At 43.8% G+C, this 24583-nt stretch overlaps 1 protein-coding gene across 2 annotated transcripts in view; it reads right to left on the reverse strand.

Moving 5' to 3' along the window:
- Positions 1-24583, reverse strand: part of PLCB1 (phospholipase C beta 1) — a 679674-nt gene that overhangs the window by 140094 nt on the left and 514997 nt on the right. For both annotated transcript variants that reach the window (XM_084776840.1, XM_084776841.1), the window contains exons 11-14: positions 20102-20259; positions 11802-11884; positions 5662-5746; positions 2287-2464 (exon numbers count right to left, since the gene is read on the reverse strand). In XM_084776840.1, the coding sequence (XP_084632966.1) occupies positions 2287-2464; positions 5662-5746; positions 11802-11884; positions 20102-20259 (504 nt within the window). The remainder of the gene's footprint in view (positions 1-2286; positions 2465-5661; positions 5747-11801; positions 11885-20101; positions 20260-24583) is intronic.

Here is a 24583-nt window from a genome sequence, read left to right on the forward strand (position 1 = left end):
ACAGAGTAAATTAGCTTTGAAATAAGATCCATGTCATGTTTTGTTACTGGTACTGGAACAAACCAAATAGTAATTTATCAGGACTCTTTACTCTGGGACCTACCTACATACTAAAGCTTCTGAAACACTGCGTAACAATAAGTACTGATTGCTCACAACAGACTCCTGGCTAGCTCAGGAAACCCAGAGAATTGCTAACAGATTGCTGCTTTTTCTCTGTGCTAAGCAATTGTGTTCACTGACTGTAGAGATCATTATTAGAGTTATGCATCCTGTTAATGGGAGGGAGAAACAGAATTAGATTAAAAAAAAAAAAACAGATGGCACGAAACTCACCAAACACCCACGTGCAGAGGAAGGGTGCGTGGGGACAGGTTGAGAAAGAAGTGGCCTCTAATGATATTCATTTCACACTTCAAATGTATTCTTACTGAGAACGGAAGTTATTTTTTCAAAAGCAAATCAAAGTTATGTCACGGCATTTGAAAAATGTGTCCGTGAACCATAGGCAGTGTCTTGTGAAAGAATTATGTAATGTCTGTTCCTTAGGGTGTCAATTTAAATAATCGGAGCAGTTGACAAGTGAGACAGAAAATAGAAGAAAAAGTAACTCAGGCTCAGTCCAAGTTTGGAGCTGTAACATCTTCAGAGGAACAGCACCTACCCCTACCGTGTGAGACATCACAGCACAACAGGGGATCCAACAAGACAACCCCAAACAAACAACCAGACAAGCAAACAACCAACAAACTGACTAGGCCAGGCTTATGTTCTGATTGCCCTAAACTTTATTTTAATATTCCAATTGTTCAAAAGACGTTTAATTTATGTGTGTGATTGGCCTGGGGAAATGCAGGTGTATGAGCAGCCCATGGATTTTCATCAAATAAAGATGTATCCACATTAAGGTAGAAAATATGACCAGACACCATTAGACACCAGGCCTCCCTTATAGTTACGTCTAAGGTCAGCAGTTAACCTGCCTACAAACAGCTGGTCTTGGGCTTGTTTGCTTCATGCAGACCTCTCCTCTTTTGCTGGCTACTGTGTTAACAGTTGTTACACTCTCGTGTGCAAATTTAAATCACCCAATCAAACACATTACTCTTTTGTATGACTAAACCATGATTTGCAATCAGCTGAAGGATTGCTTGCTGCCAGTGTTTGGGTATTTTTTTAATAATACTGCTTATAGCAATTTTTCAGTTCCTTGATAAATATCACTACCCATTTCTTGTTAGCCCTCTCCCTAGGAGTAGAACTGGGGGCAGGGTGAGCATGTGTGCTCAGGTTTTGTTGATATTCTAAACATCTTCCCTTCTTCCTCTCTTCCCATGCTAGGTATGCACTCTACCAGTAAGAACGCTGTCAGGATCCCATGGTAAACTTTAAATGAAGAACTCCCTCAAGCCAAGCTTAGAGTTCCTATAAAGTCATCACCCTCCAATAAGGAGATCTATGAAGTTGTCAAGATTCCTCAGGATAAGGGGAAAACCATGCGGTGACAAATAACCTAAAGAAATCTAGTGGCCCTTTGAATTTTTTTTCTCATAACCACAAGAAGTCAGTTTCAAACTAACATGAAAGGAATTGTTGAGCATTGCCTGGTCCCTTTCATAAACGATGCAAGCTATTTTGTCACTTCATGTCTTTAAAGGGCTCTACAAAGCAGGGGTGAGCTGCCAAAGCCTCGAGCCCTTCAGTGACTGCGTCAGAAGCCTGCCCAATCTCTCCTCTTCCCTCCTTCTCTGATGTCACCTGTGATGAAGCTTAGAAGCAGCCGGCTGCTGCAAAGCCAGAGTGTGCAAGCCAGAGTTGATACCTTCCCAGAGATGAGCTGACTCCACAGGTGAGGTCAGGCTGAGGTAAGGGACTGCCTCGACCTCTCTCAGAGGGACTAAGTGATAGTTTGAGTCTTTGAGATGACAGCAGTTCCCAGCGGAGGTCAGAGGGTAAAGTTATCACTAAAGGACTACAGAGATGCAACATGGCTGGCTTGTGAGCCAGCGAATGTGAGCAGCCCCTAGGACTTGGAAAAACAGACAAATTCTTCCTTAGAGTTTCCAGGAAGTAAGTAAACCCGGCCGACACCTTTGGTTTATTCCATGAGCTTTCTAGGGACCTTTGACCTGCAGAACTTGGGTTTAAGTTTGTGGCAGGCATAGAAAAGTGACACAACACACAACATAGAACTTCCAAAAAGGGAAAGCTAAAAAGTCCTTCTAGGCCATTTTTCTGAGTAGCAGATCTGAAAATTCATGCATTGTGACCCTGGCAGCCCCTCACCTGCTCCTGGAGACGAAGGCTCGAACACGCTGGAGGAGTCGCTGTACGTGTTGGAGGCTTGCTCTGAAAGCTTCTTTTTACCACTTCCCTCTGATGACTTGTGCGATTTTTTCTTGTTCTTCACCAAGATTTTATACATCAAATCCATAGGGCTTGGAAGAGGTACTCCAGATTCCAGCTATTTAAAAGAAAGCACAGCCTTTAAAGCTACCGTCCTCTCCTTTCAGCTATGTCTCCAAACCTACTCCACAGCACTGGGTACCACAGCCTCTGGACTAGTGTCAACTATGCTCAACACAGCTAATGGAAGTGTTCTAATTGTGCCCAGAATTTTTTTTAAATAAAAGATGCATGTAAGTGACTGAACTCATTTTCCACAACAAAATTACAAAAGTAAGGCCACAGAAATAGTAGATTTGATGGACTGAGCCTGTACTGTCAGGCAGTTCTGATGGTCCACGTAAGCCCAACCATTTTGCTGCAGAATGTGTAAGTCATCCCTGACCTGAATCTTTGGGAAAAGGTGAGACATTTGACAGGAAAAATTGGTGAGGTTGAGCAAAAATTTCCAAGTAAGTCACTGTATCATACAAAGCTTCACATATAGCAGACGCCCATGTTGATTTTAGTTGGAGTTTTGGCATCAGCCAAGAAAGATGGCGTGCTTTCAGATTCCCTTCCAGCCCTGAGGTTCAAGCTGTCTTACCACTGAGCCTGACTTCACAGTTGCAAGTTTGCTCATATAATAGGAAATCAATTTCCCATGAGAAGGTTATGAGCTACTGTATCAGGGAGCATGTGCAAGCCACAAGCCAGGCTTATTTTTAGAAAGGCTTTTGAAGTCCCATCAGCGAGCCCTGTATCCTTCGCTTGCCCTGAGTCTGGGGACTGGTATGAACTCACTTAACCACATGCAGACACTGGGCCAAAGTGTCCAGGAGGAAACAGCTACTTCAGGTTACAAATAATACTCTTTCCCTTTCTGAACAGGGATGTGACTGTCACCAATCCTCTGGGTGGAGTCCTCTTACTGTACTCAGGAGCCACAAAGAGAGGAAGAGAAGTTCTCCTAGTGTCATATGCTACAGTCAGCCCCTCTACAACCTGAGCCCAGGTCTTAAATATGAAATATGTGCCACACACACACATGGTATAAGATTTGTTATAGAAGTATGGGGAGAGAAGAAAGTGGGGGAGTCCCAGGGGGAGAGATAGAGAGAGAGAAAGAGAGAGAGAGAGAGAGAGAGAGAGAGAGAGAGAGAGAGAGAGAGAGAGAGAGAGAGAAGGGGGGAGCAAGAGAGAGACAAGGTGAGTTTGCCCTTTTTATATCCTGGGCAGCTAGCCCATCTGACTGGGCAGTCAGATAATGATGTCACAGGTTGCTAGGCCAAGACTGGGGGCAGTATGCTAAAACCAGGCAAGTGCAGTTAGTATGCCCAGTGATCTGCAGTGTAAGTCTTGACAGCCAGGGTCTGACTGCTCAAGGCTTAAGAAGCTAAAGATTTATGTTGACGGGCAATCAGGTGGGAGGATCATGGTGTTGAGCTTTAGCCACTGCAACCAGGAACTAGGCATCTGTCTTTACCCTCTACTCCCTGCAGCAGTGAACGGCAGCAAAGGATAGTACCTGCTTGTACTCCAGTTCATGAAAGAGCTTCTGGTGTCCAGACCCAAGCATTATAGGCTGGGGCCCTGGGAACTTCCCTGGGAAGGCTTAGTTTCCTTTGCACTGACTTCTAGCAAATGGGGCCAAGTTTCCCTTTTCCTGCACTTTACAGCTTACTGTGCCTCTAGCAACTTTGTTCCTGTCCCTGGTCACTGTTTGGAAGCCCATTGTCATCCCTGCGATGCTATTCGCTGCTGCTGCTCCCACCAGCTCCTCCTCCTCCTCTCCCCAGTTCATCCACCACACTCATAAGAGCAGAGAGAACAGTGTTATGAGCCCTAGTGCTGCAACACCAGGGGGCAGCACAGGAAGGTGTCACATTTAGCTAAATGGCTCCCTTGGCTCCAACAGTGGCAAAGGGGGCGTGGCAGGGGTGACTGCAACCCCGTAGCAGTGCAGAAGGCTACACCAATTAAGTACGGTGCTTGTACTAATCACAAGCCTCTGTTGGGCCCGGGAAACATGCTCCCCTCTGGCCTGGGTGAATGTGGCTGTTAAGAGTTCGCTGAAGCTAGTGATGGCAAGAAGGCTGGTGCACTGCACGCTGTTCAACACTGAGGAGTTGTGCTTTGGCGGCAAGAAGCTGCAGCTGCAGTGCAGTTCCCTCAAGGCAGGCATGTAATGTTCAGGGCTGTCAGTCAGCCATAAGGGCAGTCCAGCTGACTGCTAAAAAGGTGCAGCTTGGCTGCCAATCCTCTGTTCAAGCATCCTCTGCTCAACACCCACCAAGGGGCTAACAACTGTTGGTTAGGGAATCAATTGTACTCAGCTCCCCAGTATCTTTTCTAAAGGAAAAAATTACCCACAAGAGGGGTGCTTACAAAGAGCATTTAACAATCATCTACTCTTAGCTGAATACCCATGAGGAGAGTGGGGGGGGGGGCATTTTATCTGCTCATGATTACAACAACAGAAGCCTGAGTGCTGCCTCTAAGGTGAATGCAGGTGGCGGGCAGCAGGTGGCGGGCAGCAGGTGGCGGGCAGCAGGTGGCAGAAACAGTCTAAGGAACCAATATTGCCACATTCTGCATTTACTTCAAAAGGTGGTGACAAAGATCCAAGGTAGGGGCGGGCGGTGGGTCCTGCCCTCCTAGGCTGTCTCTGGGAGCTGACTGTCACTACTGAGGACTCTGCAATCTTGATTACTTCCTGACAACTGAAAGGGCAGAGAATGGCTGAAGAGATTCAGGCAGTATATAAACCCTCAGAACCTTCCAGGAACCTACAAGGTTCTCAAGACCTCTTTTCCATGGGTGGGTAGGTGGGTGGCGTTGCTCAACCTGTGCATCAAGCAGGGAGCACCAGGGATGTAGCTTCTAGGAGTTGCAGCTCATGCTGGGCTTCTGGATTGCGTAGCAGCCTTTGAGTCATCACCCTGCTGTCAATAACCCTTCACCTATATTTCTGTAAGTAACCCCAATAACTGCACGGTGCACCAAATTAAACTTTGGTGGAATTGCTACTTTGCCTTGTCCTCAGTAATTTTGCTCACATTTGCTCACAAAAAAACTGACTGTGTCACTTTAAGCACAGGAGGGCTAAGCCTGGAAAAGAAAAGGAAACAGATGCATATCTTCTGACCTCAGCCAGACCCACTGCTAGGGTCCCACTGATTAAGTGACACCTGTCATAAATCTATACAGAGCCTTATCTCCCCAGATGTAACTAAAAAGTGCCCTCCTTTAGGGCCATGCATCACAGCTACTTACTGGGTATTTTTCCAGGGGCTCCATAAGAAGGGCATCGCCAAAGATCAATCGGCAATACTCGGCCATCTTGGCTTGCTGCTTTGGGCTAAGAGCAAGAAGAGAGGAATCATAGGGTTTGTTCAGAAGAGTTACTTTGCATCATTACCACGGAACGAGGTCATTCGGGATCAATTTCCATCATCCTGAAACTCTATCCTGAATATCCCATGCATGTGTGTGCACACAACACAGATTACACACATGCAGCGTGCAGGCTGAATGTGTGAGGCTATTTTTAAGGCTGCCCGGCTGCCCTACATAACCCAGACAAGGGCAGCACATCATGGGTCTGTCTCTAGCTTCTTATAGTTAGAAACATTGTTGCTTTTGCTGGATTCCCTGATTCTATGTCAATGCAAGGGATAGGAATGTATTTGTGACTCCATGCCTGAATTCTTGGATAAAATGTATATATATATATATATGTGTGTGTGTGTTGTGTGTATACACATATATGTATATATGTGTATATGTATATATGTGTGTGTATGTATATATATGTGTGTATATGTATACACACACACACACACACACACACACACACACACACACACACACACCACACCACACCTCTGTGCCCAGGCTTGCTTGTCAGTAGCTCTTCTGTGCAGAAAGAGTGGAATAAAGGAGGTAGCAAGCCAGCTGGCTGCCCTGAGGAACCTGGTTCAGGGTTGCCTAGCTGAGCGCCTGACCCTGAACTGTTCTAAATCTGTATAAGAAGAAGGATTTTTATCTGCTTCTGGAACCAGACACACGATGCTGAGAGGATACCATGGAGTAATAAGTGTGAACCCTTTTGAATAAATATACAAGCAAGACACATATAAAGTGATCCCATGGGGAGGAGACACCTGGTCTGTGGCTAGTCGATACAAACTGTGCCTCCAACCCCTGTAGAGATGCTGCTAGAGGAATATCTGCATCCTTTCAGCACTCCTGTGTCCCTTGATCTATTCAGACTCAATTAAAAAACAGTTTTCTCATCCCGTGCAATGACAAACAGTATTACATGGTACCCAGCACTGCTGGTTGGGTTCATGAGCTTTGATTGTGATCTACAGGCCGTGGGTCTTGACTTCCTCTCCTGGTTGTACTTCAATGGCAATCCATTCTAACTAGAAAAAAAAAAGTACTAAAGAGAAATAGTAACCGTGATGAAAATGAGGGTGTTTTATCATAAATCATAAAGATTAGAAGATGTAATTTGTATTTTCACTCCTCCCCTGAAGGGTAAGCCTCGAACACACTGTGTTTTCTGGGAAGGAGGCACTTAGGCTGGAGCTCGGCTGCGGTGCACAAGGAAAGCGCTCATTATACCTGTCTCTAAGAAAAATGAAGAATGGACCCCCCACCAGGTGAGCTTTTTGGGGTTCAGATGTCAACTCTCAAAGTTACTATCTTCTTGGAAACTGCAGGGAGAGCTAAACAAAAGTTTCCAAGAACTTGCAAAGCCCAACATTACGATTTAATATCTTTCTTTTGAGACAAGGTTTTCTTATATAACTAAAGCTGGCTTCACTGTCTATCCCAGGTTGGCTTAAAACTTGCACTTCTCCTGCCTCCACTGGGACCACGTCCAGAGCAAAGCCTTACACATCTATATTGTTTCTGTCCTGCTTGAACAGGGTTTTACTGCCAGGTTTACACAGCCCTAAGAATAGAGGATGATGACTCTCAGAAGTGTGCGAAAGGACCGACCCCTGACTAAATCCTGAAGCATATTGGAGGTGGCAGCTTTAGGACGACTCATTAGAAGCTATGTGGATGGGACCTCTGGGACAGGTAGGGAAGTGGTTGATGGGATAGATGACTTCTGCCAGGTCAGCCTGCTCTCTGGCAGCAGCGGAGAGAACAGGACATTTGTGCCGGGAGCTGCTCTAAGCTGCACTAAAGAACACGGGACCAATACAGAGAACGTGCGTTTTGAGCAAGGCTGCGGGTGATTCTGCTGTGAGTAGCTCATCAGCCACACACATCATTTAAACCACCTGGAGTGTCAGTAAACTGCAGATTCCCACTCAGCATCTACAGGGCAAACATGCAGGTATTTCTAAGAAATTCCCAGGGAACACAGGCTGTTGGTCTGAGAATTGCTTTGGGAAGATCGTCTGTGTGAAGAAGATAAGGAGAGGAAAATAAAGGTATCCAAGGGAAAAGTGAAGTGTGGCATTTAGTAATTAAGCCATTCGTGTTCTCAATAAATATCCTTTTAATAAAGCAGAGAGCAAATTGAACCCTCACACAAAAAATCAGTAAAAAAACAAAGAGACTTTAATTGTAGGTCAGACCCGCAGAAATAAATGATCTTAAAACTGCAATTAACAAATAAAGAAATCTCAAAGTATCAACATCAGCCACGTGGTAACAAAATGAAAGGCAAGAAATTCACAAGAATATTATGTGCTTCAAGCCATTTCAGATATTTCTAAACATATTAAAATATTCACATAGCATCTGACAAAGAGGTCAGCTTTCTGACAAAGAATTTGCCCCATTGCACGGGGTAAAATCCTACCAGATAAGCTAAGTCAATGTCCTTTTTGGACCTTATAAAAATAATATGTCAGTTTGTGGTGAAGCCAAGTTTCAGAGACATTGCAGCCAAGTGCAATAGAAGATTCTTTCTTTGAAAATCCTAGTTCATAAATCAAATGGGACCCTGTAAAGTTAACCTACCTTCCTTCTTTCCTCCCTCCCTCCCTCCCTTCCTTCCTTCCTTCCCTTCTTCCTTCTTTCCTCCTCTTTCTCCTCTTCTTATTGTTTGTGGTGGTGGTTGTGTGCATGTGTGTGTGTGTTTGTGTTGTGTGTGTGTGTACTTGTATGCATGTGCACATGCATGTGTGTGCATGTGCTGGTGGCAAGGAGCATGTGTACTACACAGTGGGCATATACAAGGATCAGAAGACAATCTTGAACAGATCTCTCCAAGCACTTTTTGTGGATTGCGAGGTCTGAACTCAGGTTTCCAGGCTTATGGAGCCTGCACCTTCACTTACTGAGCCATCTTGCTGGCAGGAAGTGGGTGTGCTTAACACAGCCATTTTATTTAGGAGGCAGGAAGCAGCTAGGTTAGGGGTTATGGTTAGTGTTAGGGTTAGGGTTAGTGTTAGGGTCAGGCTCAGGGTCAGGGTCAAGGTCAGGGTGAGGGTCAGGGTGAGGGTCAGGGTCAGGGTTAGGGTCAGGGTTAGAGTTAGGGTTAGTCCTCAGGAACAGCAGTAGAGAGCAGCTAGTTCAGCACCCCCAATTATCTACTGGTGTGATTTAAAATGTTTGAGGAGAAAAGTAGCAAAAATCTATGGATTTCTTCCATCCTCCCACTGAGTAAGAATTTGTTTATGGTAGTGTGGGCCAAATTAGTTGGAAGCAGGGTTCTGAGCCCTGCCTGTTGCAGAGAGAGCACAGAGGGCCCTGAGGTAGTTTACCAGAAACGGAAAGCAGCCCTGGATGTGCGGAGGGTGCAGTGCTAGGTCACTGTGCTGAGGATCCTGAGGGTTCATCTGCTTTGGGGGACAAAGGAAGTGCTCAGACATGAGGAGTGAGGTTGAATTAGGTGCGCTGACCCACAGGTCAAATAGAAGGTTCCATCCACTAAGGTTCTGTCCTGTTTTCAGTGAATGGGTGATACTCCTCCCGGGAAAGCCCTTGGCCGAGCTACGAGGCTATCTGGAGGTGAAACAGAGAGCTGTGAACAACTTGCTTTCACATCAGAAGCCAGCACTTCCGCCATCTTGTTCTGCCATCACCTTATCACAATCGTGCATCCTGAGAAAGTTATTTCCCCTTTTTCTTTCATCATGTGTGAATTATTATGAATGAACATTTATTTACGCAGAAAATGCAGCATCCTGGGGCTGTAGCCTCTTTGCTTTTGTGCACAGTGTGGGAATTAGGTTTTGTGCTCATTTTGGGATCTCTGTGTAATTAAGAGTGGAAGACTGCAAAGCACACCCTGTGGTTGGGGAATCACAGACCACTTCAGAGAGAACACCGGCTGACAGTTGCCTTGTAGAGCTCTGGTTGCCTTGATTCCATGTCTTAGAAGTTTCTGATACTTCTGTTTAGAGGTGTGTGTGTGTGGGGGGGGTGTTGGCGCCAGGCTAGCTTGGAATCTCACCTCAGCTGCACAGCCTCAGACAAGCTAAATGCTCATTTGGGATTCAGTTTTTTACCTGTAAGATAAGGATACCCCTATTCCTTTGATAAACACCAGGCTTATAGCAAGGGTTGCATGAGCAGGTAACATACTGGGAACAGTGTTTTGTGCAAAATACATGTTCGGTACATGTAAGGTTTTCTATGTCAGTAGTGGCCTCTCTGTCTACCTCAAGGGAAAGTTTACTTTGTTGCAGGTGAGACAATGCAACACAGAACTGCATTTCTTAATTTTGTTTCCTTTAAGAAAGCAACACTGCTGGATGCCCGTTATTAAAGAAAACAAAAGCAAGGCACTGTCAACAAATCTGAAAACTACTATGCCTGAGCAAACTGGTCAGTGGTTGTTGGGAGCCGAGGGGAAAAAAAAAACGGAATAGACACAGAGGAGAAAGCTTCCTACAGAGTCATTTGTAACTCTGAGCTGCTGCAGCAAACCAGGTGTTAAACAGAGTCACTGCAGGGGTGAGGGGAAATAGCAAGGGATGGGGTAAGGTCTATCCTCTTTCAAGCCTCACAGGAGTGTTAATAAATGTACAGAGATTTCCTCATTCTCAGGATGAAATGCTCACAACGAAACAGAATGCTGCATGGAAACACTGTGCTGTCCCGAGCACAAACTAGAAGTAGAAACGTAGCAGAATTGGTCACTTCTACTCACATATTCACGGAAAACCACATTTAACTACTTGGAAATCTGGTTCTGCTCAAAAGGCTTCGTGAAGACTTAGGAATTCATGAACTAAAGCCTGTGCTGCAAATGAGTAAACTGGAAGGACTCTCAAGAGGAAGGACAAACAGGGATGTATGAGCCCTACTGCCACAGGTGCCACCAGCGTTTACTACAAAAATATGTCAGGGTGTCCGTTCTAGTGAGATAAAGAAGGCTTCAGAAATGCTCTGTAAGTAACCATGGCCTTACCTCAAGTTCTTCAAACACTGATTCCATAGAGCAAAGTTATGGCTTTAATGGGCTTTGTCTCAACACACACAATAATCTTTTCTTTTTTTTAAAATGTATTTTATTAATTTATTCATATTACATCTCAATCAATAATCTTTTCTTGTGGGCCTGTGAGAGCAAGCAACTGTAGGACACTATGATGAACATGCTAATATCCAGACCATAGTAATACGTTCCCTCACCTTGATTCTTTGCCAGAAAGCCAAGAAGTTGCTAGACGTAGTAGTGCACCCTTGTAAGCCAGCACTTTCGAGGCTGAGGCAGGGGAATTGAGGGTTTAAAGCAATCTTGATTACATAGCAATACTATGTCTCAAAAATGAGGGGTAGATGTTGCCGTCCAGTGGAAGACCACGTGCCTACTATGCACAAGGCTCCTGACTCCATCTCCAGCATGGCAGATATTTGAGTCAGAATTGTCTTTTCCTGGTATATAGCTCAGCAGTAAGTGCAGGCTAATTTGAAATGAAGAAATATTTGCAATAAAAATAAGCAGTGAAAAGCAACAAGCAAGGGGGAGGGGGATATAGCCAACAGACACAAGAGAGAGAGAAGAGATCTTAGAGGTGATCCATGACCAGACATAAGCAGAGGGAACTAGCCTTTTAAGGCAACAAAACGGACTTCAAATTTGTGGCAATGGGGTTGTCTAAAAGAGGGTTTTAAGAGAGGTCCGCTGAGTTTCAAGTCAGTAAAGGAATGACATATTATAAAGACAGTGTGCTCTACCACAGTGTAAAGTGAAGTCCTCAGCTTAAAATCATACTATGGCATGAAGACAGACCTCACAAGCCTACAGGCTATTTTAATGCTCATAAGATTGAAAGGGCAGTTCATCCTTTGCAAATGAGAGCATGCCACTTACTGTACAGTATGACTGAAAGACACCACTGCGGATACCGTATCATCTGATACCTACTGGAACGTTGCTTAAAGGGGCCTCATGAGGGGAAAAAGTCTGCTCACTGCATGCTCCAAATACTTACGAGTCCACATGGTTCTCAAAGGAGAGGAGGATGGGGAAAGGCGAAGTCTTGAACGCACACTCTGCGATGGCTTCTATGACTTCCTGAAAGAAGAACATGTACATCTTCAACACAGCACAGCTCTTCGAGGGTGAGTTTATTTTCCCCGGGAGTTAAATCCATTTCTTATGGTGGGATCTTTTTTGTTTGTTCCTTTTAGTCTTTGTGTGTGTCAGGTTTGTTGTTATGACTATTTGCTTATAGTAGTTCTGGGCTTTAAAACAGGGCCACATTCATGCTGAGCAAGTGCTCCACTAATGACCTACATGTCCAGCTTATTATGCTGTCTTTTTTTTAAAAAATAGAATTATTTCAAATGTCTTGGAACGTCTGAAAGGGGCTTTGTTGTAGTTATAGTTTCTGTAAAGAAAAATAGAAAGAAGAATGAGCGAAGTGGGAGCAGGTGGGGAAAGTACAGTTTTCTTATTTACTAACAGGAGCTTTTGTTTTGTTTTGTTTTGTTTTGTTTTCTGGTTTATTTTGGGTTTTTGTTTTTACTTGTTTTGTTTTGTTTTTTGAAATGAAACCATGTAGTTGTGTCATGAAAAATGTAGACAATCAGATAAGGATTTTTTTTTTTTTACCTGTAATTTACTTTCTGATCCAAACTGCTATTAACATTTGGTCATTTTTACTTCTAGTCTGCTTTTCATGTGTTTGTGTGATTTTGTTTTAATAATAGTTAGAACATAATCTGTATTTTTGATAGGTATTGTTATTAGGAGATAAAGGTGTCTATCTCCTTTAAAGGGGTTTGGCAGCCCCAAACCAACCAAACAACAAACAAAATGGAGGAAGACCTTGTGTTCATGACAATAGTTGCTTAAGACATTCAGGGCTGTATAACCACCACATCAATCTACCCTAAACTACAGCCCTGTTAGGAATTGCTCACTTGATCCAATCCCTACCTCACGGCTACACTCTTAGAACCCACCCCACAACTGGAATCTTTAGGTCTCCTTATGCCTGCTTGTCCCAAACATTTCATGTTCGTGGAATTGTGGAAGGTACGGCTTCTGGAATCAGGCATTTTTCAGGAGGTGTGTTTTCAGAGCCCGTATATGCTCAGACATGTGTCACTACCTCAGTTTTCCTTTTATACTTGTTTCAAAAGTTTTTTTTTTTTTGCCAGGGCTGGAGCTGTAGTCTGGGGTAGAGAACTCAGTACCCTAGGTTCTCCATCCAGCAACGATGTCACAATCTTCAAGTTCCCCTCAAAAGTCCAGAAAGATATAAGTACCTTGACTGGCTTAACTAGTCATCAACTGTTGGGTGGGTGTGTTCTTCTAGGAATGGTCTCTTGAGAGAAACCGAGTTGAGTAACATGAACTCGTTAATAGCCGCTCACATACTTGCAAATTATTTTTCATTGTAAACTGTCTACAGCAATGCACAAAGGATCAGATTGCAAAGCATATTTACCAGTGGGCATTTGAGCATTATTTTTTTTCCAAAGTGGTTTTCTTATATAACTGGCATTGAAATATAATCACTCTGTCAGACTGTCTGTCTGTTTTTGAAATTTATTAGTTTTTATTTTATGTGTGTGTCTTGTTGGCATGTATGCCTGTGTACCATGTGCATGCAGTGCCCACAGAAGCCAGAAGAAGGACATCAGATCCCTTGGAACTGAAGTTACAGACAACTATGATCTGTCTTGTGGGTTATGTGAATCAAACCCAGGTCCTCTGGAAGAACAACCACGGCTCCTGACCACTGAGCCATCACTCCAGCCTCCTATTTATTGTTTAAGTGTCCCATCCCTAGAATTTAAACTTCAAATTCCCACACACTGCTTTTATTTACATTTACTCTTTGCACACTCTCCTATCCTGTTGTAACTTGTACTCACATTTCCCATGCTCAACCCTTCCCCACAGATTCTTCTCCCTTACTGTGTGGTGCACAGCTTGCTTTATAGATATGCCATTAAGCTATTTCCCTTGTCTCAGAGTATACATGAGGCTTTCTAATTCTGGGCTGCATTTGCATATATCTTCTAAGAATGATGTTCTTGCACAGAGAAGGAACTGCTCTTACTGTTTCTTAGAACTGAACTCACAGATTGCTTTTCATACATAATCAATTTAACTTTTATCACAGCTGAGTCCATCAAAATAAGTGCACTATAAAAAGCAAGTGATGTCAGGATGCTTTTTTTTTTATTATTATTTCAGACATTGTACACAGGTTGTAGATGAAAACAGGCTTGTACTGAGGTCCTATGTCTTGGACTGCAAGTGGTATGATGTTGGGAAAATGACCTCGCACTTCTGGGCTTTGGTTTGGTGGGCTGTAAAGTGAAAGTGACAGCCCCATTCCATGGGTCTGTGATGAAGGTACAGTGAGAGAAAGGGAAAAGCTGGCTCACATCGAGTGAGTATTAAGTCATCTTAAGGTTCTTATATTCCAAGGGATTCCCTCCACATTGGGTTATACTCTTACTAGTAGCAAGACCTCCATTAAATAAATGCATGCTATATTCCAGACATGGACTGCGTCATGCAAATGACATCCATAAGGAGAAGTCTGCCTACCATTTTATGAGGTGAGAGTTCAGACTATTAATTGACCTGAGAAGTCAAGGCCAGCTGCAGAATGTGTCTAACTCTATCTGTTATGTGCCTCTCAGCTCGCACTAGGTTCCCAAACAACTCCACCTTATGTTGACTATCACAGAGGTAGGGGCTTCTGGCACCTTCCTAGTGGGCATAAGTCAAGCAGACAGGACCCTGAAACTTGCCTTATCAGTCTTACAGAGGACTTGCCTGGACTCTCGGGCCTCAGTTGGGTTCAGTAAGCATTCCTTACCTATATAACACTAAAACCTCTACCTTTATAGAAAGAAAAACTGAAGTCTAGCTTTCAGTATTCTAGTGACACTGTCTGTGCCTCACATCTGCAGGGTTCTCACTGTATGCCAGGCAGGGCTGTGAACGGTGCTTCTGTTTACAATGGGCCCAGGAGGAGTGTACTACCACCGCCTGTTTGCCTATAAGGAATGAGGCTTGGCAGACAGGAAGCTTTTCCGAGACCTTGTAGCCAGCAATGTGAGAGCTGGTCCTGAGCCCCACAGTTGACCCCACAGTCACTTGGCGAGCAGCACCCTACCATCTATCTTCTCTTTCTTTCCCGCCCATCTTCCTTCCCCCTCTCTCTACCCAGCTCTGCTCCTGCTCTACAATACTTTTAGCTACAGGTTAAAACGCTTTGTTAAATCTTCATATCAAATAAGACTATACTGAATTTTAAGTTGGCAACAACTTAAAATCTACAAGTCCCCCTGGGAGACTTTTGTTCTTTTTAATGGTTGAAGTATTTTGTAAGGTATGCATGATTGGCTCAAGGTCAGAAAACTAGCAATGGCTCTCAAGCATCCTTCTTTCATACATGCTGCATTAGTGGCATGGGTGTTAAGAGTCATTTCGTCTACCAGTGATCTCTGTTACTCCAGAGACTTACAACACTGCTTTCAGTAACCTACTAAGCACACAGGTCAATGAGTAACTTCTAGTGGGAAAATTGTCCTTGAATGCCTTTGCCTGCAAGGTGGTGGCAGCTGCACATGCTTTTAATCTCAGCACTCCACTCAGGAGGCAGGCGGATCTCTGTGAGTTTGAGGCCAGCTTGGTCTACAAAGAGAGTTCGGTGACAGCCAAAGCTACATAGAGATGAAACAACAAACAAACAAACAAACAACAACAACAAAAAGAGAAGGAGAGAGAGAGAGAAAGAGAGAGAGAGAGAGAGAGAAAGAGAGAGAGAGAGAGAGAGAGGGAGCGAGAGAGCTTTTGTTCTTGACAGAAAAGAGCAGGGAGTTTGCATAGGTAGACATTAATGGAGCCATATAAAATTGCATCCTAAATTATTGTTTCTTTCAGAAAACAAAGTCTTATTTTCAGAAATGCTTGGGTTAACTGTTTTGTCCATTTTTATCATGTGTTTCCCCCCATTCTATTCCATACAATTGCTTGTTAAAAGTAGTTACCTGAGGGCAGAAAAATACAGGGATAGAGTTAGAAGTGTGGTGTTTGTCCTGTGTAAAAAGGAAAGAGACTGACTGAAAGGTACATTTGGAGGATTTGGAGGACAGCTATCAGAAAGATCATGACAGACTGCATAAAAACAGGCACAAAGTTCAAAGGAAGAGTAAAGCCAGGCCACAACTCTACAGCTGGCACAAAGAGGCTGATGTTCAGCATGTCTGTCTTCCTAGAGCATAGCACTTTATTTTATCTATACAATAAGCAGGAATTATATGTAAACAGGGATTCTTGCTTTGTGAGGCACAGCACACGGCAGTGGCCTGGAAGACATAAACTGGGGGCAGATAAATGGTGAGACATAAAAATGACTAACTTTGCACTATGCTTATGTTGCTGCTGGAGTGTGCACTGGACTGGCTAACGCAGTCTCGTCACAGTTCAAAGTCAGTTCTCCTGCCTGGGAAACAGTAGAAACAACATTTCAGTGCCAACCAGCATGTTATATGTGGAATTTCACACACAACAACAGAGAGGAAAAGCAGAGAGACATGAAAGTGAGGCTAAACCTTGACTATGCTGGGATGGCAAAAACTCTAATTCTCGATCACCTCCTCCAGGTGAGGTTCAGCTTGATGTGCTATGGGTAGATGGGGCCACAGAATGAAGGGCCCTGTCTTTGAGGGAGATGCATGCTATTAGGAGGCCCAGTAAGCATAAGCAAGGGCCATAGTGATTAAGTTACGCAGCATGTCACAAGATGACTGGGTGCCATGTAGAAATCACAGAGTGAGGAGGTGAGGGTCATCACTAGTAGCAGTATAAAAAAGAGAAGTCCTAGTAGTCCTTACTGGGGTGACATTTGAGAGTGCTTCAAAGAAAGAAGGGAAGAGCTTCAGTATGACCTGTGCAGAGGTACGGAGGCTGAGGAGGGTCAAGGAACAGCAAGGAGGCTCATGGAGTTCCTGTTGCAGAGGTTGAGTGAATGGCACAGTAAGTGACAAGGATGAGGTCATCTGCAATGGAGACAATGGCGAGCAGAAGGTCCTATCTCTTGTTGCTAATGTCACAAAGTCTGTCACCGTACGCACGGGGCTCTGGGAAAGCAACTGTGCAGAAGAGGGGCAGGGGGTGTGTGGGAGGGTGGGGGGTGGGGGCCAGACTTAGAGTCATTCATCTAGGCCCTGCGCTTCATTTACAGGACTCGAGTGAGGTGCCTGTATTTGGCATTCTTAGCTTCTTCCTCACTTGGATTCTGGAGGAAAAAAAAAATTCCTGCTGCTGAATGTATCTACAGCTCAGTCTAACATTACTACCACCCCTCCCCCCAGTTGCACATCTCTTCAAATCACATGAGCAGGAGCATAGGGTAGGGGTCAGGGAGGTATAACTGGGCCCTCTCTGGTTATCCTGACCACCCTATCCACCAGCAGTCAGAGGAACGGCGGAAGCCCTTGCGCCTCGAAAGCTGCCGGTGTTTGCACATCCTGGAGAAGCTTGCTGCAGGAGGTCAGGCAGGGACGTGCAACGAGCAGAGCAGGCGCTCACAGATGAGACTGTAGAACCACTCGGAGGTCAAGTGCATAAGAAGAGTCACTCGCAGCTCAGGCTGGGAAGCCAATGCCCCGCTCAAAAGAAATACGCTTTAGAGTGTGCGAGATGTTTATTCTGTTTCCCGGATTGCAAAGGATTTTGGAGAATGAGATTTAAGAAGACAGAATTGCAACTTACAAGGGCACTAAGGGGTAGAAGTGGGCCACACACATGGTGGTAGGCCAGTGTTCCTCCCAACAGCCCAAGTGCAGTGCCATGTAGCCCCCTACTTCTCCAATGGCCAGAACCCTCTCCATGTATGCCAGTTGGAGGAACCCTTTGACATATGGATTATCCCCAGCCTCTTTGCTCCGGCCCCTGGCCACATTTTTTCTTACATGGCTTAACTAGTTGAGACTGGGACTGAACAGGGTAAAGGGAAGTTGAGCTATGAAAGAAAAACCATAAAAACCCTCATTCTTTTTTTTTTCTCAAATAAGATTATTAGAAATTTTAGACTGGTTGGTTTCAGAAGTCAATACAATTTTTAAAGACTTTTTGTCAGATTTCCAGTTAATATTTTAACTAAGTGTGTTGTGAAATTAGTGAAGATTAAGCATTGCTTTCTCTCTTTACAGCATTGTAACCTAAATCTTTAAAAGCCAGATTGTTGTGTGAGGTGGCACATGCCTGGAACGCTATATTCTAGAAGCACAAACAGAGGCAGGAGCTGAAGGCTGAGTCCAGCCTAGGCTACATAAATCCTGTTTTTAAAACAATGACAAAAAACACTGTAGAAAGAGCACCCCACTAATTGCTAATGACATTAATGCCAGGACACACAGAAGCATAAAAAACCAGAAAAACCCATTTCTCTGAACTGAATTTGATCTAGTGTGAAAACCCTGCTGCTTATTGGCTATCCCATTATTGACACCTGTTTATTGGTTGAAAATCAAGTGCCCCAGCATTAAGACTAATTTCCCCCAAATTCAATCTTCTTTTAAAAAGATTTCAATGTGGGGGGGAAACCCAAGTCAGCTCAGTCCCCTGTAACTCAAATCCTTGTTCCCTGAAACATGCACATCTTCTAGACCCTGGGGACCCAGGATGCCCAATGGATGCTCTCATTCAACAGACCTATAAGTGCTCTGCAAATGGCTCTTTTTAGCACACGTAGGTAGGAACCTGGTACCCTGGCTTGGATGTCCATATACTTGGTGGCCATCCAGCACAGGATGGATGCAAGGGTAAAAGAAGAAAGACCAAAACACACCTCAGTCCCACTTAGTGACAATGCCAGATGCTTCTGTCACTAACAGCTGTGGTCCTGGCTCCTTGTCTAATAAAGACACAATCACAGGCTCATTTCTGCTCTTGACAACATCCTATCTACCACAGGGCAACCCTGCATCCTTCAACTCACTTCCAAGTCATCCAATCAAAACCCATCCTGTCAGCTCTCCACGAGGAACACTCACTAGGAGGATACTACCATTCCCCATGACAGAAACCCTCCCATGCATGAGCAAAATAAACACACGTATTGGCCGTGTGCTGCCGGTGGTCTCTGCTGATAGACACTCAGTTCTAACCCTAGCACAACAGATGGGAGCATTTACATGCTACTCTGTTTTCCGCTAAAACTCTGAAACCCAAAATGCTTTAAAGCTTGGTGGGTTTTTTTTTTTAAATCATAAGCATCATGTACAGAAAGTTCTAGATTTTGGAAGATTTTGGGTTTTTAGATTTTTGAGTTATGGGTGTTTAGTCAGTAAAGTCTAGGAAGAGCCTCCCCAAACTGATGAACTCTAAAAAAAAAAAAAAAAAAAGATGTCTGCTGCAAAGCATTTCAGATAAGAGACACTCAAATGGCATCATAATTAAATGGTAGCAATTAATACTGTCTTCAAGATGAATAAAGCAAATGAGCTAGAAACATATGAGATGAAGTTCACAAATCTCCCAACGTGGAGTGAAAAATCCAAGACAGAAAATAATGCAGATTAGAATATCTAACAATATGAGCCCAGCTGTGTAGTTAGTTGGGTTCACACTGTTTAGGGCTGTACTCAAACAGGTATGGCTCTAAAATACTCAAAGCACTGTTCACTGTGATGCTCAAAAGAGCCATCCTCTTTGTGCAGAGAGGAAATTCCCATGGGAGTGGCTACATAGGGTGTGTTTCTGGGGTTCTGCTTCTTGATTTATAAGGTAGGTATATGAGTACAGGTTGGCATTAAGATGCACCTGTGAGTCAGGTGGGAGTGGTGCTCACCTTTAATCCTAGCACTCAGGAGGCAGAGGCAGGTGGATCTCTTAGGTTGAGGCCACCCTGGTCTACAGAGTGAGCTCAAGGATAGCTGGGGCGACATAGAATGACCCTGTCTTGAAGAAAAACAAAACAAAACAAAACAAAACAAAACAAAACAAAACGCACCAGTGTCACACGCATTCTCTAAGTATTTTTGACAATCATAAAATACAAGAAAATGATGAACACACACACACACACACGCACGCACACACACACACACACACACACACACACACACACTCAAAACCCGTCCTCTTTCCTTTCCTAAGAGAGTTTCCTTAGAATTTGCTTCTGAAATCAAATGCAAATATGCTCCTTAGCCTGAGAACTTCACTGTAATACTCAGATATTATCTGAGAAAGCTCTACCCATGAGGGCCAGGCCTCCCAGCTGCCTGTTAGCAACCCCACTCATGCTCACTCTACCTTGAAGGATATTTCTGTTGTCATGGTGAATCCATGGGTGATGACAGGTTCTTCCTCCGCAGTCCGGCCCTTCCAGCAGTCCAGCTCCACACAGCGACATCCAGACAGAAGCACCTGGCGATACATCTCGACAGAGGAGTTCCCAGCCAACTGGCCAGCTGCAAGACAAACCCAGGCATCCCTTGACTCAAGGAATGTATGGAGTGGCGGACTTCATCAAAAACTCTTTGAAGTAGCAACCCAAGCACTGAAGTAGCTCAGGTGGCATCAGGGATCTCTAGTGGCTAAGAAGAGGGAAGGGAAGGGGAGGAGGGGAGGAGAGGGGAGGGGAGGAGGGGAGGAGGAGGAGAGCAGAAGGTACCATAACAATGGTACATGATGGTTATCATTGGCTTACTGTGACTCAATCACAGGCTTTTGCAGTCAACAGCTAATCTTGAAAAAAAAAAAGAAAGAAACAAAAAACCAAACCAAACCAAACCAAACCAAAACAGAATCCATTCCAGATAATGAAAAGGGCACAGAGCAGGTGAGCCACCCAAGTTCCCCAAAAGAAGATGTAGAAAGCACAGGCCTGTTCATGGCAGATACTTAGTGAATGTTAGGATTCTGGCCCAGACTGCCTAGCAAGACAGTGGTACTCTTCAAGTTGATGTATAGTTTTAATTCATATTAAATTAAACTTGACCCTTTTCTTCTTTTGCCTGCAGAAATTGACACTCTGACCCAAAACTTCTTTATTGGAATATGGATGTAGTGCTAGTCTTAATTGGCTAAACTAATGTCGAAAACTATAAACAATGTTGGAAGAGTCACACTTTCCAATTTTAGGATTCACTACCAAGTTATAGTAATCAAGACAGTATAGCGCCATCATGGGAAAAAGACACAGATAAATGCATAAAATGAAGGCTTAAAAAGTTGGATCCCTATTCCATGTCACATAAAATAAGTTAATGCAAAATTGATCAAATATCTAAATGTGAGATCTAAAAGTATGAAGGTCTTAGGAGAAACATAGGACGTACCAATGGTTGCTGTGTGCAGTTGCCACCAACAGCACAAGCAACAACAGGAATAACAGGAAAAGTTATACAATTGAAACTTGTAAACAGAGCTGAAATAACCTAGTGAAGCTGTTATGCAGATAGTTAGGAGTGAGCCCCTTCCACCACTGCCATCATAATTAGTTTTGAGCCCTACCTCCCATGTCCTTGTTAAACAACAATGATTTTAAGGAAGGGGGAGGTACTGACAATTGCCCAGCCTTACAATTTAAAATACCATGTAAAAGAAAAAAAGCATCACAATTGCCTCTCAATATATTAACTATAGGTCAGACAAAAGGGAGGAAGGTGGGGTAGAGATAAAAATTTCTAAACTGCTCAACATATCATAAAATTGTTAGGTGGCCAAAGGCTTTCTAGTAAAGACATAAGAAATACCTAATTCCCTCCATTCAGATTTGACCCAAGAGGCCATGTCGATCACTTGGACAGAAACACCCCCAAGGAAAGCTGTTTCTACCAGAGATCTTAGAAAGCAATACAAAGCCTACCTAAATCTTGGAGATTGGCTTGTGGTCCCTCTGAACTATTGTCCTCCCAGATGGAGAGTGCTTCCCCGCCCTTTGTTCTTTACCTTGTAATAAGCTCCACCCATCTTTCATGTCGTGCTCTGAGAGTCTGGTCTGAATTCTTCTGACAAGAGTCACCTGGACTGGGGACCTGAGGGGAGCTGGTGAGATCAGACTGTGCTCTGTGTTAATTCCATACCATATACGCCTTGGCTTCAGGTTGTGTCTTGTCCTGAGAGACTCCATTTTACAAACAGCCTTTACTACGTTTGTACCATTTGAGAGCAGATGCAGAGGTAGAAAGACTCTGTATCTTGATTGGCATGTGAATACCACCCATGAAGCCGAGAATGGTATATAGCTTATTAATTATGAAAAGGATGCCGCCCTATGAATTTATTGATGTGAAATGAGCAGATGTGTGTATCAAAATCCTATCAGCAAAACCAGGCACCAGAATCTACGGGATGCATTGGATTGAGAAAAGAACACAGAGCTTTGGCCTCATAAAAAGCAGGGCAATGCCATGACAATAACCCAGTTGACCTGACTTGGTGTATGATCCAGGGACAGATTGGCAGAGAACATTCAAGTATCTCAGGGGCTTCAGCTTGGCTCAGTCTCTACTGCAGAGGCAACATGCTCCCACTTGTCATGTGCGCACTCATTCATAAGCACTGGGCCATGTACTTTATCACCGTGGCCCCCATGGTGCTGCTTCTCACCTGGCACGTGGCTCACCTGGACCCACTCTGACTCTGTGCTTGACTCTCCATCAGCATCTCCAGCACACCTCTGGCACGTATGCTGGCTCCCACATAAACTCTCCTTACATTTGTATCTGCCTCCTGCTTCTGCCTCTTAATGTGGTCCCTTGAACTCCTTAAACTCTATTGAGGCCTCTTCACTCCCTGTGGCAGCCATTCTGTAGTTTCCACATACATATGTACCCAGATACTTTTTCTGTGTGATGAGTAGTATGTGGTCTGAGAGTTAATATCATTGGTTGAGATTAGAATCAAACGAATGCTGATTGCCAATGTGCAGCCACCACAGAAAGTCGAGACTACTCAGCAAGTTGCAGACAACAAAACTGATTTACCTGTGAACTGACTGATTCAATGATTTTGGACACTGTGGGAAACACCAACATGTTGGTCTATGTTTCTGAGGAAGGGGGTCATGACAAAAATCCAGAGTGATAACTCTGTCACAAAGCTATGAAACTGTGATAATAAAGATACATAAGGGGTCTGAGGGTAGAGGTCATGGCACAGAGTGGCAGAACTACTTCTTTTTCCCTAAGAAGTGAATGAGAGTCACTGATTTAAAAAAAATGTGTATTTATTAATTTGTTTAATGAGCTTGTGAGCCTGAGTGCATACGTGTGTATCACATGTGGGTTAGAAGACTCTGTCAAATCCCCTGGAACTGGAATTAAGGTGGTAGGTGATGAGCAGCCATGTATGTCCTGGGACATGAACCTGGCTCCTCTGCAAAACAAGGAAGTGTTCAATGGAGCCATCTCTCTAGTCCTTCTGGTCACTGATTTCTTGGTAGAACTGTCTTAGAAGGATGAATAATAAATACATTTCAAAATGAGTCTGTTACTAAGCAGACAAATTGAAGCCTTTGATTTCCATGTCAAAAATTTATTTTATCAATACTTCATAAACCTTTATTTATTGGCTTATTTGTTTATTTCTTTATTTATGAGCATAGTCTCACCCTTCTTTCTTCCTTCCTTTTTTCTTTCTTTCCTTCCTTCCTTCCTTCCTTCCTTCCTTCCTTTTTTTTCTTCCTTCCTTCCTGAGTCATAGTCTCATTCTGTAGTATAGGCTTCCCTCACATTAAGAACCCTCTCTCCTCAGGCTCCTTTGCTTTGGGAGTGCAGAAGTGTTTCCTCTCCCCTGTCCTTTTGGACCTCTCTTTTATAGCCAGTTGTAGAACGCTGATAAAAACTGTCGAAATGACTTTGAAATGGACAACATCTGCCCCGTGGAGACACACAGGGGAAAGGAAATGGGATTAGGCCAACTGGCTTAATTTTATTTTTATATGCGTGGCACAATACCCAACCATCAGCATAACAAAAGGACGTCACTCTTCTGTGCTATACAGCTCTAGAAAAGGCACTGAAAGGCTGATTAAGTACATTTGCATAATCACTTTTCCTTACTAGAAAAATAGGGTGTTTAAACACACAAATGTATTTGCAAAAGCAAAAGTGCTGACAGAACAACCTGGGAGTCTCCTGATGCTGGATAATCAATTTACCACTTATAATTGCCTCGAAGTTTATTGTCGTTGCAAAACTTTCCCCATCTCTGCTGCATAAAGGACAAGAGAGAAGGTAGTGGAAATTAACACTGTTATTCCTAAACTTCTGAACTAAGAGAAGTGAAGAATTTGTTCCTGCCGCCAGTGCTCTCCAGCCTTCCCTGAGTCCACTCTTAAATTCTGTTATTCAGATGACCGAGAACCCTGAGAAAAGCCCTGAATTTCCCTGGTAACATTTGCCACTGTAGGTGGGTTGCCTCCAACTTTCTGGAACCATAAGATACCACAGAGTACAGAGTTTTGGCCATACAAGCTATAGTTGTGGAGAGGTGGACTGTGGTAGGGCCAACGCCAAAATTATCAAGGGCTGCCTTAGGCCCATTGGTAGCCAATTACCTTTATATATGTGTGTGTGTGTGTGTGTGTGTGTGTGTGTGTGTAAAAATCACACTAGCTCTAATTTCAATCTTTCTGCCTCAGCTTCCTTAGAGTCATAGCTCGTTTCAGTAACCTTCTCTATCAGATCTCACAAGCTGTGACCGGTTAATTCTAGTATCTCCAGCCGACAGAAGACCTTTAGACTTCACCGAGCCTAAAGCAAAGAATTCCCTGAGAGAGCATCTGAA

This window comes from Acomys minous (assembly GCF_964271855.1).
Source record: "Acomys minous genome assembly, chromosome: 3".
NCBI lineage: Eukaryota > Metazoa > Chordata > Mammalia > Rodentia > Muridae > Acomys > Acomys minous.